We start from the raw sequence: 16764 nt of genomic DNA, 5'->3' as shown, positions 1-16764 counted from the left end.
AAGTCCTTACAAACTAATAACCAATAAAGTGAAGTAAGACACACACTAGGTTTCCAGTTGTCTGTTTTAGGAGCTCAAGCACTCTGGAAGCAACCTCATGAGCTCACTGCTGGCCAGTGGAAGGGCCTTGGTGAGTCTCGTCTGTGAAAAGCAGGTTTCCATGTGAAAAGCTGGTTTACATGTGGAAAGTTGGTTTACATGTGGCGATTTAAGGAGAGTTCTGCCCAGGTGTGGATGAGGAGGAGAAAGTTAGAGAAAGGGAGGAGGCCGTGACCAGGAGTCACTTGTAGCTCCTGAAATTTCTGAATGACAGTCGTGCCTGTCAGATAGTTGGTTCAGTTAGAGGGACGAATCAGGACCAACCCGAGGCCCATCTGAGTGCCCAGGCGAGGACAGAGGAGCCATGTCAGAGTCCCCATGTGGCTCAAGATGTGACTTTCCCTCAACTTTCTCAACTGACCAATCTCAAGCACGCCACAACTCAAGACGGGAGCTGGCCAAGACATTCGCCCAACTCAAAGCAAATGAGAACAAAGAGGAGTTGAGGAGCTCCGGGTAGGTCAAAGAACGAGACTGAGGCCCAGAGCAGAATTGGAAAAGTTAATGTTTATCATTAACAGAGGGCAGGGGCTCGGGGAGATCAGTGTTCCTACCAAGGGCTTAGAAGTAGAAGATTGTAGTAACAGCTAAAAACTATGTATTTTCAATGATCACGATTTCCAAATTTTCCCTCATTTTTTTCTTGACTTCGGAAGAATCTTCTGATAATTCCTTATTTTGAGAAAATATTTATCAAGTTCACTGGTTACTTGAGTTTCACTTCGGTTTTATCCTAAGTAAAATGAAATCTCATACGTATTTAAAGGGTAACATAGAATACGACACCCATTTTATTTTGTATCCTTTTAATCCTTCTCATTCTCTTACTACAGAAAATCCACAGATTTCTAGAATGATGTTTGGCAAATATTAATGATGGTTATTTCTGAGTGATAGTATTCTGAATGATTTTTACTCCTTTTATTTTTCTGGCATCACTTTTTAAAGAAGACCTTTATTATTTTTACAAAACCAATAAAATCATGATTCTTTCAAGTAAACAAATGTAAAGCTGAGGTATATTCTGTTTTGTCTCCATATTCCAAAACAAATCATTAAGTCCTTAACTACAGAGGATAAGTAAAAAAACTTTGGAAATACGGTAAAGAACCAATAAAGAGTCCAGTAACTTAAAAAATGCTGACGTTAAACAGCTAAAATTTCAGGGAGTTAAAGCCCTCTCTTTTTGTTGGGCTATATTTTGCTGCCTTCCTAACAGCAGATTTATGCCAAATATTATTCAAATTAATTCTTCCAAACCTTAATATAAATGTTTCAAGCACTCATTCATGTTTTATGCATAAACCTCCCTTCTTTAAAATTAAGTCTTTGAATCTGAAATCTTAGAGAGTCCAGATTTTAAAAAAAGAACACGGTCAAAGCAATGCCAATAGCTTAATCAGCTTTCCATTTAGCACGCTCACTTCCTCTCTGTGAGGGTGTAGACTTTATATGAGAATCCCTCATGAAGAGACTGAAAGACTGGATGAACGCACCAGTTTTGGGAAAATCTGCCAGTTAAAATGGCAAAACCCAGAAAGCAGAAAATAAATTCTCCATCAGTTTTGAGTTTGTATTCAAGGCGGAATTTGCTAAAGAGATAAAAATGAGTGTTCTAGCTCTTCAAAGAATGTTTTTTAACAGTGAAAAAAATTTTTTTGAAGAATCTACAGTCTAGGTAACTTAGAGAGAGAGAGAGAAAAAAAACCCCCAGCTATTCCAATGATGGAATCTGTTTCTAAAAATGCTACACTATAATGCAGCCTCTCAGTGAAAAAAATGCCTATGAGCTCTGGGACTCCCCAAATGGTTATCGATTTAATTCAAATGTCTGATTGCCTCGTTAAATCCTTCTTCAAATATCAGCCTAAATATTACATTATCTAGCAGACTTTTCCCTGGGTTCCCAAAGTCTGGATTCATGATCTGCACACGTGGCCCCAGAACTCTGCACGCTCGTGTTTCTCCTAATACCACTCACAAAAACTACAATGGCCTGACTAACCCTGACTGACCTTGACTGACCACCCCAACCCCCACTCCATCTTCTAAGCCTAGAGGGCAGGGATCCTAATAGGCTTTTTCTGTAGAGCTGGTATCTTGCCCTGCTCTGGAGATATAATGTACTCAATAAATGATTGCTCAATACTGCTGACAAATCCATCACAAGGTCAAGACTATTCTAAGGAAGAAATTTGGGGCACCTGGGTGGCTCAGTGGGTTAAAGCCTCTGCTTTTGGCTCAGGTCCTGATCCCAGAGTCTTGGGATCAAGTCCCGCATCAGGTTCTCTGCTCAGTGGAAAGCCTGCTTCCTCCTATCTCTCTCTGCCTCCCTCTCTGCCTACTTGTGATCTCTGTCAAATAAATTAAAAAAATCTTAAAAAAAAGAAAAACTTAAAAAAAAAAAAGAAGACATTTCTGAAAACAAGAGGACTTAAGGACATCTGCTTAATGAGGGCAGATGTACAAATGATCAAGTTATTTCCTTTGAACCATTTTCAACATTGAACCATTTTTCCAGGGCCAAGGACTCAGGATATCTGGTCACCCTAGCACAGCCTTTATCAAAAGTGGAGATGAAGAGAAAAAGCACAATTACAGGAGAAATAATACATGTTTAAAAAGAATCAGATATCTCTTCTGAAATAAAGATTAATTCTACCTCCAAAAGGGAAAAAAAAAATGCTTTAAAGCCATACTGCATGACTGAGGACATTTTGCTATCATCTTGTATAATGGTAGAAAAAAGAACTTGGCAAATGGCATCTGGAAGGACAAGCTTTAATTTTTTTTTTTTAGTACATTTGGAACCTGTACTGCATGTTGACTACACATCTCAGATTTTCCAACACAGGCAAAATTCAGATACTATGTCTTAGTGTTCATATAAACCATTAAAGTACCCTCTAAATACAAACATCTAAGCATACAAACTACATCTCATAAATTGTCTCTTATATGCCTAAGAAGGTGTGTGAAAATAATTATCCATTATCCTTTATTTTTAGGTTGAAAAATATGGTCACTATTATCCAGGGAGTCAGGATCAGTGCGGGGAGGGGATGGTAGGGAGCCTCATTCAGCGTGTGCTGGCATCACCCCTTCCATGCAGAAACCCTCACCAGATTTCAGCTATGTCTGTGCAGCTGACTAGGAGCCTGCATAAGTCAAAACTAGGGTCAGGGCTTCTACAAGGCAATGTGTCCCTGTTGCGCGCGCAGAGGGCTCAGATAAATGAGAAAAACACCTGCTAGTCTTAGAAAATGAGAAAGACAGAAACTCAGAAACACTTCTCTCACGTTCTGAAAAGAGCATAAACACCAGGTGGCAAAGGCTTGTCAAAGGGCGCTGTTAGCTACCCTGCCTGACTCCACAGCTATCAAGGAGGGGGAGGCAGGGAGCACAAAAAAGAAAGGGACCGAGAGGGATTAGGGTTTCTATACAGCATTACATAAGAGCTTGTCACTCTTACATGTTGAATGACACCAACTCTTCTCATCGAGGGGCACTGTAAGGTGTCCATTCAAACAGATCATAGATGTACACGTCAAAATATAAAGAGTGCAAACAGAACACTTAGAAGGCAGCAGAGAGAGTCAAGGAGGCAGACCCATAGCTGTGCTTGGGCTCGGACTCAGACAGCCTACCACAAAGCACACTCTCCACCAAGAACTTAGTGAAGCCCACGCTCATTAATGTTGGCTCGTGTTATCATGAGCTTGGAAAGCACAGTGGAGAAGGTAACTTGCCAGTCTGACCAACCAGGCACAGTGAGCCGGTGTTGCTGGAAGGATGTGAGCCAACAACAGGGTGATGGGAGACAAGAAAAATATTGTACAAGAGGAGGGGTAACATCACTTCTTTTATAACAATACTTGCCTGCAAAGGGGCCATTTTAAGTTGACTTTACTACCTGAAGTTTGCTTTTTTGCAACCCTTAGCATCAGCCAAATTAATCCATCTTCATGATTCCTAAGGGTTTATTAGCCAAAAAACGTTTCACCTAAATACAGCAAACCTTTACATTTCTCTTCCTTTTGGAAGGAAACAGGGACTAGAGGCACAAGTTCAATGATACCTTATGGGAGGAAACAAAAAATCCAGATTGTGGGACATTCTGCAGGACAGATAACTGATTAGGTTTCTATGAAGTCTAGAGTCATGAAAAGATCCTTAAATGCTAGAGTAAAAGATCCAGGCGAATGGACCACGTGTGTTGTGTGGTTCTGGACTGGATCCTGATGTAGACAGTCTGGGGGACATTGGAGAAACCAGAAAGTGGGGTAGAAATGTAAAGATAGGATAAACTCTTATTGAAAGCGTAGCTAATATTAACTTAATTAAATGTTACAAATAGCAAATCAGCATAGCTCATTTAATAGACGTGCACACATGCACACAAAAACATCTAGAAGGAGAAATAGTAAGAAATGAGCTACTTATTTTTGGAAAGTCAATATACAGTGTTGTTGGTGGTGGTGATTTATGTTTTTTCCTGAGATGCTCATGATTGATTTTATAATAACAACAGACCATTTTTAATTTAAAAAAGACTGGATTCTGAAACAAGGTATAAGAACATAAGGTAAAAAGCCATGGGGTTAAATAGCAGGTAGGATCAGCAGAACAGGGTCTTCCTAATGCGGCTGACGCTCACTGCCATCTAGCTGTATGCTAAGTGTGGGAAACACATACGCCTATGTGGGGTGGGGTCCAGGTATGAGGGGAAACATTCTAAAAAGAGTGTGATCACTTCTGTCTACCGGGCCACACTCTGTGCATATATGTCCCCTGGGGGATTCCCCACACGAGGCCCACAGACTCCTAGAAGATCCATACGTCCTGAGGTCAGCACCCAAAATCTGCAGTAGAATAACAAGGCATCCATCTAACGAAAGTGAAAACCAGTACCCTAAAATGTTAGCTGTATAGCCTTTTATAGTGAATTCTCAAAATGCTTTTTCAATTCCAAAAGATCTGAGAGCAGAAGGTGGCTAGGTAGTTGGACCCTCTACTCCAACAGACTCATCTGTGTGAAGCCATCACTGTCCCCAGCTTCTCGCGGCACCAGGAGGGCAGAAGGTACAAGATCTCACATTCAGGGCAAGTTCCTCAGTGGCCCATGAGCCCAGACTCTGCCATCAGCTGGGACACACGTGGGATCACAGGGTCTCACGTCCCTGCCCCAAGGCACACTGGGACTTTCTCCCTTCTCGACCTCAGTCCTGAGCATTCCTCAAAGACTCAGGGTGAACGACAGCCCCAGTTTGATGGGGATGCCTTAACTACCTGGACAGCAAGAGGCCAGAAGTCTGGGAAGGCACATGTTAGGAAGAAGCCAACTTGGAGGTGAGTGAGGGAAAGGACTCTGGCTTGTCCTTCAAAGTTTCAGCTTGGAGGACTATCTCTGAGCAGCACACTGGAACCTGTGAAGTGCCAGGCACTCAACAAATACACTCCTGCACTTAACACGTGCTCTCGGCCTCCTACTGAAGCTGGTCTCCGTAGGCCTGGATCCACAGACGACACAGCGAGGGGCACGTCCGGGCTGCCTTCCGTGGCCAACAGCTGTCTTACCACAACACCCGGCAGACTCGAGTCTGACAGTCACAGCCCGGCCACACTCAGGAAAGTCATGTGGGGACTGACCCTCCCTCCGTTCACAAATCAGGCCCCCCGACCTACACCTTCCTTAGAGGCGAGCGTCTGCATCCTCCTTCCACTGCAAGAAGCAGCCCCTGTCGGCAGGACAGGCCAGGCAGCGCATGTCCTGAGAAGAGGATCCTGCTCGCACAGAGCCTGGGTTTGGGGAGGCCGAAGCCAGGACAGGAAGGCCAGCACCGGAGAGAGCCTGCCACCACCTTTGTCAACTCCCCAGGGTCCTCAAAAGTCACAGAGTTGTACCGAGGGGGCTATGCCTTTATGTCGACATTCCTTGAAGGTACACATTAGAGGGCGCTATACACGTTGCCATGTGAATTTTCTCGACTGTGATGACTGGGAACTATCTTTCCCTTCCACTCAACTGCCCAGGCCCATGAGGTCCTGGGAACAGAAAATACCACAGCGGTCACATTGCCAGAATCCATTCTAACTGGTGTAAGGTGGTATCTCAATGTGGTTTTAATTTGAATCTCCCTGATGGCTAGTGATGATGAACATTTTTTCATGTGTCTGAGAGCCATTTGTATGTCTTCATTGGAGAAGTCTCTGTTCATATCTTCTGCCCATTTTTTGATATGATTATCTGTTTTGTGTGTGTTGAGTTTGAGAAGTTCTTTATAGATCCTGGATATCAACCTTTTGTCTGTACTGTCATTTGCAAATATCTTCTCCCATTCCGTGGGTTGCCTCTTTGTTTTGTTGACTGCTTCCTTTGCTGTGCAGAAGCTTTTGATTTTGATGAAGTCCCAAAAGTTCATTTTCGCTTTTGTTTCCTTTGCCTTTGGAGACATATCTTGAAAGAAGTTGCTGTGGCTGATATCGAAGAGGTTACTGCCTATATTCTCCTCTAGGATTCTGATGGATTCTTGTCTCACGTTGAGGTCTTTTATCCATTTTGAGTTTATCTTTGTGTACGGTGTAAGAGAATGCAGAATCTTCCGAGGGAGCGCGGTAAGAGCTAGAGACGTGCCCTCAAAGGACTGACAGGAATGACTGCCAAGCAGGAGGGGTTAAGGGGGTAATGCGCACAACAAAATAAATAACATGACATCAAACAAAATGAAACAAAATGAGAGATTATCTCTGAGAAGTTGGAAAAGAGGCGAGACGTTATTATAAAATTAAAGAGCATTTGTTGAGTAAGAGAACCTAAAGTTTGATTGCCCCAACTTCAATATTGAAAACACGGAGTAGAAGATTATGAGGAGGTGACAAAAGCTTTCAAAAAGCCAGCTATTAGCGACTGCCTCCGGCTCAGGGCGTGATCCTGGAGTCCCGGGATCAAGTCCCACATCAGGCTCCCAGCTCCATGGGGAGTCTGCTTCGCTCTCTGACCTTCTCCTCGCTCATTCTCTCTCTCACTGTCTCTCTCTCTCAAATAAATAAAATAAAATCTTAAAAAAAAAAAAAGCCAGCTATTAGGAATTCGGACAGCTCTCTGGGATCTTCTGACTGTTTTGAGTTCAAATATAACAGAGTTCCTTAGCCGGGTCACCTTGAGGCCCACCGGGAGGGGGGGACTGTCAACTTGGGGTGGGTTTCGGGGACTCAGCTGGTCGTGCAAGTCTAGGGTAGCTCCAGTGACCCCCTGGGGGGCACTGGCTGTGGTGGCTGCCAGGCCCGATTCCTTAAATTCTTCCAGAAGTCCTCACTGGAAGACCTTTCCAGATTTTTGGAACGATTTATATTGCTTCCTTCCTTAGCATTTATATGGAGCCCGAGAGACCTGAGGGGAAGTGTCCCTGCTGACATTTCAGATACTTGAGCCGCACACATACCTCGTCTCCGTGCATGTTGGCCACGTATTTGAACTCTGGAATCCCAATTCTGTGCTCCTTTGGGAAGCGCCCCACGACAAGAACCCACAGGTTTCTGCCTTTACAGGGAAGAAAGAGATAGCAAAGTAAGTCGTGTTTGCAAATGACAGACGAACTCTGGGAGAACGAGCAGAGAACGCAAACTGCTGCTTCTCCCACCTGACCCGCATCTCAAGACGCCCGAAGTGTACCAGACTTAACCCCTCGCACTCACAATGCTTAGTTCACTTCCAGCCCCAACCCCTCCGATTTAGCACAGATATTTCACTTACTATTTTAGAATGTGATTTTCAAAAATTGAAGACTGATTAGGCCACATGGGTCTGCTTTTTCCAAAACACGTGTATTTCTTGGCTCTGAGTTCCTAGTGCTTTATAGGAATGACCTTGCTCATTCACCCCATTATACATACTTAAGTTATAGCTGATTGTTGACTGGGAGGGTGCCGTAATTCTCAGTTCAAAGAAAGTGAAGAAGCAACAGGGAATAAAACACGGAACTCAGAAGGGAGATGGTTTTTAAAGTACCAAATCTGGAGTTTGGTGTCAAACACCGGTATGACACGGCTCCTTGAGTGTCCTTGATCTGCACGAGTCCTGTCAAGAAAACCGCAACCAGAATCCAACCTAAGGATGCTTCAAGGAATACTTCTAAGCCCTAATCCTGCCGTGAGGAGCATGATTTGGGCAAGGAAGGGCAGGGACCAAAGATCACCAAGGATTCGCTCTGTGTAGACATTACAGTCGGTACTCGGGTACACGTTATCTCGGTAATCCCTGGTCATGACCCACGGAGATGGATTTTCAACCAAACCTTACAAATGAGAAAACTGATCTTCCAAACACTTGAGCAAGCTGCTTGTGATTACACAGCCAGTAAGAGGCTGTGATCTGAGCCCCAGAGGCAAGACGTGACCTATTTGACTTCGATTTGAGGCCTCCTTCCACTAAAGAAAACAGTCCGTCTCTCAGGAGGCGTGGATTCCTAATCAATAAAGGTCCCTTTCAGTTCTAACATTGACTCTTTTAGTCATCAGCCTCTCTTAATACAAAGACTTGAAAATTAGAAATTGAGGAATATGTTCAAAATCTATCACACGCATATATGTTCAAATACCCGTGATACTGAGCCTTCTGTGGAATTCAAGAACCTGGGAGTGGGTATATCACAGCAGCTGATGGGCTTATGGGGAGCAGGTCACCCTGGAATTTCAGATCCAGTCCCTTAAATCAGGGGTCCCACAGGCTGAGGAACTCTCAGTTGCCATGAGGAATCCAGGAAGAAACAGATACTCAGCCTGCTTTTTCACCATCCATTCTCCATTTATTGTAACAGTATTTTAGGTACATGTTTCATGAGAGGGTGATGCTTTAAATTTTGTAAACGCAGGAGGTCTCAGAAACACCCACAAAATGCCGTTTATCTGACCGGACTAGATAGAGCAGAGTCTTCATTCACTCATATGTTCACCCAGTTAGTATGACTCCTTCCAGCCACTGAGACGTGTGATCAGACGACACAGGTATAAGTTATACTCTCCACACCCAGGTTCTGATCTAGTGAGAACAGCAATGTGCAAACATATAATTGCACTAGACCGTGACATACACGGCCACAGAAGTGTATATAAGGTACCGTTGTGCATGCAGAATAAAAGAAATGGTTCATTCTTTCCAAGGAGGGAGATCATGAAGAACTTTACAGATGACTTCTGAACAGAGTTTGGAAGAATGATTCTAAGTCTGCCATGTGGACAAGTATAATCCATCCCGTGATTTCCCATCAGAACCATTTCATTATCCAGAACTATCTGGAATTTCAATTCTACGAAGTTAACATTCTCATATGAGCAAAGTTTTGTTTTTGTTTTTTGTTTTTAAGGCTGGGTGTGGAGCCTACTTTAAAAAACAACAACAGGGGCACCTGCGTGGCTCAGTGGGTTAAGCATCTGCCTTTGGCTCAGGTCATGATCCCAGGGTCCTGGGATTTAGCCCCACATCAGGCTCACTGCTCAGCAGGAAGCCTATTTCTCCCTCTCCCACTCCCCCTGCTTGTGTTCCCTCTCTTGCCGTGTCTCTGTAAAATAAATAAATAAAATCTTAAAAGAAAAACCACCGCCACCACCACCAAAAACCACGGGGCTTGAACACAACACTGAGACCATGACCTGAGCTGAGATCAAGAGTCAGAAGCTTAACCAATGGAACCACCCCAGTGCCCCAAGGAAGAACTTTCTCTGAACAAGCTAAAAAACCTGGCTCTTTAGGTTTCCTTCTGCAGAATGCTTTTTTTGTAGCTCTTAATGCTTTTAAGGTAAAAATAATCACGGATGTGTACAGAATATGATTTAGTCCCCTCACAGGCAAGGGGGGAAATTCAATATCATCTGAACATAATACTTAACAATTGTTGTAACTGTATAACAACAGATTTGCAACAGCTGGCCTGTTACACAAGGCTAGGACCTAAGACAACAAAACCTGACATGGAGATCCGATCCTAATTGGCTTAATTAAGGAAAGAGGGAGACCAATAAAACCTAAGTAAAGAAGCACTTTATGTGCAACTCAGTCTCAATTTTAGCATGAATGGCCCCTAAAGGAACTGCAATGAGAAAATTTACCTTGAAATACCTCAATGGCATGAACTTTGAGAATGAAAACCAACCAATAATCCTAGAAGATATTCGTGCAATACTTCCGGAATGACAAGCTTCTTGAAGGCTTTTAACCTCCCTTTCCAACAAACACTGGCCATCTCTGGCTTAGACCAAAGTAAATGCAGAAAGGACAAAATTTACTTTCCACAGTATGATTGCCAAGGTCAGGGTATTTAAACAAGATTTTTTTTTTTCCTATCAAGGTTGGAAAGGCTACCCTTATTCCCCGCCCCCCCCTTTTTAAAGATTTTATTTGTTTATTTGACAGACAGAGATCACAAATAGGCAGAGAGGCAGGCAGAGAGAGAGGAGGAAGCAGGCCTCCGGCTGAGCAGAGAGCCCAATGTGGGGCTCGATCCCAGGACCTGGGATCATGACCTGAGCCGAAGGCAGAGGCCCTAACCCACTGAGCCACTCAGGCGCCCCCCTGCCCCCCTTTTTAAAGATTTTTATGTATTTATTTGACAGAGAGAGAGAGACCACAAGGCAGGCAGAGAGATGGGGGGAAGCAGGCTCCCTGCTGAGCAGAGAGCCCGATGTGGGGGTTGATTCCAGGACCCTGAGATCATGACCTGAGCTGAAGGCAGAGGCTTAACCCACTGAGCCACCCAGGCGCCCCATTCCCCCCTAATAGCAGGTGTGCTGAAGAGTTCTGAAATGCTTAGCCTCTTTCTCTTCACTACAAAGTAAATGAAACCTGGATTCCAAATATTTTAGTATCTATATTATGTTCAGGAACTTGGACTTTGACACAAATCCCAGGGATGTGACACAGGTGCCCAACTGGGTTTGCTCAGAAGATCAGGAAAAGCTTTACAAAATTCAGAAGGATTCACAAAAATCCAAACTCAAGAAAGCAGGCAAAACATGTCAGGAAATACTTTAGGAATTCAGGAAAAAGCTGATGGCAAAATGCAGAAAAGTAAGTAAAGCTTCAACAGGTAGGAATGGGAGGAGTGTTGTGCCCACATCAGAATCACCTGGATCCTTGGAAAAATGCCAACCCCTGAGCCCCAGCTGCTAAATCGAACTCTAGGGGTGAAGTTCAAAACTGCATTTATCAGGCGGCCTTGGTGATTCTGAGGCATATTAAACTTTGAAAGCTGGCTGAGGCTGAGGCGGTGAACATCCAGATAGATCTGGAAGGTCCTTGGTTTTTAAGTAAAATCGTCTCATTTTACATATAATCATGAGTACGTATCTATATTAACAAATATATCTTTATATCTTTTTAAACGGATGCTTATTTTTTTACTATTTGAATATATTACCACTGGTTCAACCACTGCTCTTTTGTTAGAGGTCCAAAACTAGTTTTATGTGAACTCCAGCGTACCCACCGAAATTACAGAATTTCAAAATCAGAAGACAAAATTAATTACAGCCATGTAAAAACAGACTGTTCATTTAAAGAGTACCACACAAGGAGACCGCCCCACGGCACATAAAGCCTGAAATCAACAGATGGGTCTTCAGGGGTCCACAGTGATGCACTTGGAGTGAGAAGTGTTTGATAGGGCAATGAAATCAAAACACTTTTTTCCCACTTCCCTATCTTTCCAGTTTTTCAAATCTACGCCACCAAACCCTATCATTCACCAAGTACAGGTCCTCTGCACCAGACCCCAGCCTCCACACATCTGTACGTGACCTGCACAACACCTCCACGGGACGGGCGCGACCCGCCACTCAGTGCTGCGGAAACCGATTTGAGCGGCAGACCCAGGGTCCGCACCCGGGTCTGTCTGATTTGAGAATTCGTATTCTTCTGATGATGCCAGGTTGCCTTTATCTCCCCGGAAGTACTAGGTGGGCCAGAGCCAGTGTCACCCTGGGGGAAATGTTCCCAGGCAGTCCTCTCAATGTTGTGTTGCCATGGTTCACACCAGGAACAGGATCCAGGTGCCAGCTGGCGAGGACCAGTGGAGCTAGGACGGGTGCCCCAACTCGAGGGCTAGTCTCCCTGTCAGGCTCTCTCTGCTGAGGGTTCCAGACTCTGCCTTGGTGGTCTGGTCACCGGAGCGCAGCTGCTTAATGATGAAGCACGTCCCAGTTTTCCATGAGGCTTGTTTGTACTGTATGATCCGCGAAGCTCTGGTATCCAGAGGGATGAATCAGCTGCTCATTTCCCAGACTCCACAGGGCTCTGCGTATCCCTACGATCACCCCCGGAGCTAAGGCAGAGCTTGAGAGAGCTTGCCCCAGCGTCCTCATATATAAGCGGGAATAACAGCTCCTAAGGCAAGGCTGTGGTAAGGCTGATGAGTTCCTTCCTCCTTCCCTGCGGATGAGTCAAAGATCTGACACCACACCTTCAATTTCACTTGTGCACGTTCCCATTACCACACACACACACACACACAGAACTCAGCATGCGGAGTTTAGCCCTACATTAAATAATGGGCGAATCAAACACGGCACAGCACTTGAGTCCACTTAAACACTCGGCCTCCAAGTTCACATGGCCTCTGGCTTTGAAGTGGAGGAAAAGAGGATCCTGAGGCATGGCTCATTACAAAAACCACACACACACATACACACACACACAGACACAAGTAGCAAACAAACACGTACAAAAAGCATGAGTAAGTTTCCTGACTGGCCATGCCCACATAGTAGCATCATTCAGAGCTCACAGCATCCCTGTGTACTCACTTAACCCCGACAACTGCCACTGGGAGGGAGGCATGAGGATGCCCCTTGCAGCCAGGTGGGCACAGTCTTAGGTAACCTCAGAAGGCCACGGTTCTTCAAGTGGGGTCTCGGGACCAGCAACATCAGCGTCACAAGTGAGCTCGTGAAATATGCACTTTCTCGGGCTCTACCCCAGATGTGCTGAATAGGGAACTGAATGAGGACCAGTGGTCTGTTTTAGTAAGAACCCAAGGGATCCTCACACGCACTGAAGTTTAAAAATTGCTGTAACAAGAGCTGGAGATTTGGGGTATTAAAATTTCTGTGGTAGAGTGTAGCTTCTCCTGTCTGATATGCTCTCCGTAACCCACCCACCCCAAACGATCCTTCCCTCCACTGACTCTTCATCATTCTTATTGTTGATAACCAATAATTTTTTTCCAGACAGGGGCTCCCAGAACCCTAAGATTTTGCGGGGATGACCCAGAGGTGAGGAGAGTTTAAACACTTTGCTTTAAAACTACTCAAGAGTCCGCTTCTCAATTTCTCCCTCTGCCCAATCCCCACCCTGGTTCATGCACATGCACTCTAAAACCAATCAATCAGGGGCACCTGAGTGGCTCAGTTGTTAAGCATCTGCCTTCAGCTCAGGGTTTTGGGATCAAGCCCCACCTCAGTCTCCCTGCTTAGCAGGGAGACTGCTTCTCCTTCTCCCTCTGCCTGCCGCTCCGCCTGCTTGGGCTCTCTCTCTGTTAAATAAAATAAATAAAACCTTTATTCTCTCTCCCTCTCAACCCCCACCCCCGCTCCCCAATGTGTGTGCTCGTAAAAAATAGTTATACCATAGTAAGACATCATCAGCAAAGCCTAGCTCTTCAAATTTTTCCCCTGGATACTCTCATTTTATCTGCCTGCATCATCAAATAGTATTTGTAGGTGCACAGATACGATTCCAGATCTGAAATAATACTTAGAGTTCTAGAAGTGCAGACTGGGGCATGAATGGAGAAAAATGGAACACAGAGGGACCTGAATACCTGTCCTGTGGAATCCGAGCGGGGCAGTCTCAAGCCAGGCGAACAGAGGAGGTGCTTTAGGGATGCAGTAAAACCCAGGCAGGAAGAGCGGTAGCCCAGTTACCTGCTGGAACACAAGCCTGCCTGACCTCGGGAGCCAGGAACGGGACAGCTGAGGCGTGGCTAGCCCACGGCCAGGAGACTAAGCGGAGAACAGCAGCCTGCACATAGCCAGCAGCCGCAGCCTGGACAGACCCTGTGCTCCCGGAGGCAACCGGACTCCTTTATAAATCCTGGTATGGACTTGACGAAAATCAGACTCCTCTTCACTGTGAAGGCTACTAGCCTGGACGGAGGCTTAGTCTTTCATTTGCCCATTTATTCACTCAATAAATAGGTATTGGATGCCTAGCCTGAGTCTGGCGTTTAGTCAGCTGAAACAGTTGTAAATCGCTGCTTATACTGGCCTGAAAAACACTAATTTCCTATTTTAAAAAATATTTTGGAATGTCATAGTTTATTTGTTTTATCTCTACTCCCCACATGGGGATCAAACGTACAACCCTGCGATCAAGAGTCTCAGGCTCTACTGACCGAGCCAGCCAGGTGTCCCCTGACTTTCTGGGTTTTGACATCACTTTCATTTGAGGGGGAAAAAAGTCCAAATGAAGCACAGTGTCTTATAAACCTTCCATTATTTGGGGGGTTAATCAATCATGAATCAAATCCCATGGCACCATGGCATATCCTGCAGTAGCTCTCTACGGCATTAAGGCAGAACCCAAGCTCTCGGCATGGCACAGCGGACCTCTCATGGTCTGTCCACTCCCTGCCTCAGCAGCCAGCCCCAGCCACAATCCCATACACCAGGCTCCAGCCATTCTTGATGATGTGTAGTTCCCGAAGGAGCCCACCATCCGCCTCTACCTTTACTGCATGCCATTCCTTCCGCACGGAGAGTTCTCTGTCCACTTGCACAAAACGGCCAACTTCCACTGGCCTTCTTGAGGCTCAGCCAAGAGCCTCCTTCCACCCAACACTTTTCTTACCCTTCTCTTCCCTTGGTGCCATCCCTTGCCAGCCTGAGTTACTCTCCCTCTGCAACCTTCAGAGTACTTCTTCAGCCCCTCTTCTAATACTTTGAAACCGCAGGTTTTCCTGCAAGCAAGGGATGGTGTATCACTGTGCTTACAGAATCTCTTATAGTGCCTGGCACAGACAGAGAAGATTGGCGAATGATGGATAATTAATAATTCAGGAAGTCCAGCTGGAGCTGGGGTCACCCCTGGTCCAGAGACTAGATGACGTTTTCCAGTATTATAGAAAAGTCTGCATCTAGTCTACAAAGTACTATGTGGGTAGGATCTGGAAAGGATCAAATTTTCTAGATTGCAATTCTAGAGTAGATGGACCTTCTTGGAGTATTACCATGGGGTGCAGATATCCAAACCAAATATCTGACTTTGTGTTGGATTATTCCAACATTATGGAGAGATGGGCTCTCATATGCGTACACATTTGTCCCCATACACAGCACTAGTGTTCTGAAATGATACTGGGGCAAGGTGGATATTAGGTTCCATTGTATATCTTCCTGAACAGGTGAGTGGGGTGGTAGAGGGGGTTGGAGATTCAGTTTCTAAATCAGGGATTCCTCTGATTGCTGAGAGACATTCCCTTTTTTTAATCAAAAAAACAGAAAGGAAAATTTTGAAGATGCATTGAGTTGGGATAAATTTATTTTTGAATTTTTTTTTCCATTATTTATTTTCAGAAAAACAGTATTCATTATTTTTTCACCACACCCAGTGCTCCATGCAAGCCGTGCCCTCTATAATATCCACCACCTGGTACCCCAACCTCCCACCCCCCACCACTTCAAACCCCTCAGATTATATGAGAGACTATGGACTCTGAAAAAAAAAAAAATTTTTTTTTTTTTTAAATTGCAAAACTAGTCACGACTCCCAGAGAAGCACAGCAGTTTGTCTCATTAATCATTAACCAGCAATCCAAACAAGAGGATCCTAGGAAATTCCTTTGCCTTTCTGCTCTGGCAAGTCTACCTTCTCTGATCTTCCCCCTCTATTCCCAGGTCAGAGGCTGATGAATCTGTTCCCCCTTTCTCTAAGAATTTTAGTTTTAAAGCTATAAATTATATGAAGTTTTAAAAAATTGAGTTTTAAGAACTAGCCATCATTCTCATATCCCAACCACCATAATTTCCCTATGTTCCTTTCTAGTCTTCCCTCCCCCCTTTAATATAGTGGGAGGAAACTTGTTTTTACATCCCCAAAGTGAAAATCTCCAGAGGCCTCATACTATAAAAAGCTGAGAACTTCCCTTTTTGGTCCCTTGGGAGAGAAGTCAAACATCACCCGATCATTCCTTCGAAGAGCGGTGCAGCAATCACGGGAGCGAAACTGAGTATTATCTTAAAATGCAAACAGCACTTAAAGAGGTTTCTTCAGTCTTGTTTGAAAAGATGCAATAGGGCGCCTGGGTGGCTCAGTTGGTTAAGTGACTGCCTTTGGCTCAGGTCATGATCCCGGACTTCCAGGATAGAGTCCCGCATGGGGTTCCCAGCTCCATGGGGAGTCTGCTTCTCCCTCTGACCTTCTCCTCTCTCATGCTCTCTCTCATTCATTCTCTCTCAAATAAATAAATAAAATCTTAAAAAAAAATGAGAAGATGCAATAATTACAGCTTGCACTACACATCGGTTGTGCATCTGAGAGCTCTTTTTCTCAAGCATTCACTTCAATGTCCATGTTCTAGTTCTTTCTCCCCAGTTGTTTTTATTTCTATGAGTTCCTGTAGGTGTCACAGAGCTGTGATTTGTGATGAGGTCAATTCAGATTCACTTGGCCCAGAA

At 44.6% G+C, this 16764-nt stretch overlaps 1 protein-coding gene across 1 annotated transcript in view; it reads right to left on the bottom strand.

Annotated features, from left to right (window-relative positions):
* The window catches only part of CPM (carboxypeptidase M), a 74564-nt gene that overhangs the window by 21921 nt on the left and 35879 nt on the right, over positions 1 to 16764 (bottom strand). Inside the window, exon 3 of the mRNA XM_044227578.1 lies at positions 7542 to 7639. Within this exon, the coding sequence (XP_044083513.1) occupies positions 7542 to 7639 (98 nt within the window). The remainder of the gene's footprint in view (positions 1 to 7541; positions 7640 to 16764) is intronic.

Source organism: Neovison vison, chromosome 12 (genome assembly GCF_020171115.1).
Source record: "Neovison vison isolate M4711 chromosome 12, ASM_NN_V1, whole genome shotgun sequence".
Classification (NCBI taxonomy): domain Eukaryota; kingdom Metazoa; phylum Chordata; class Mammalia; order Carnivora; family Mustelidae; genus Neogale; species Neogale vison.
This window is presented reverse-complemented; position numbering and strand designations above follow the sequence as displayed.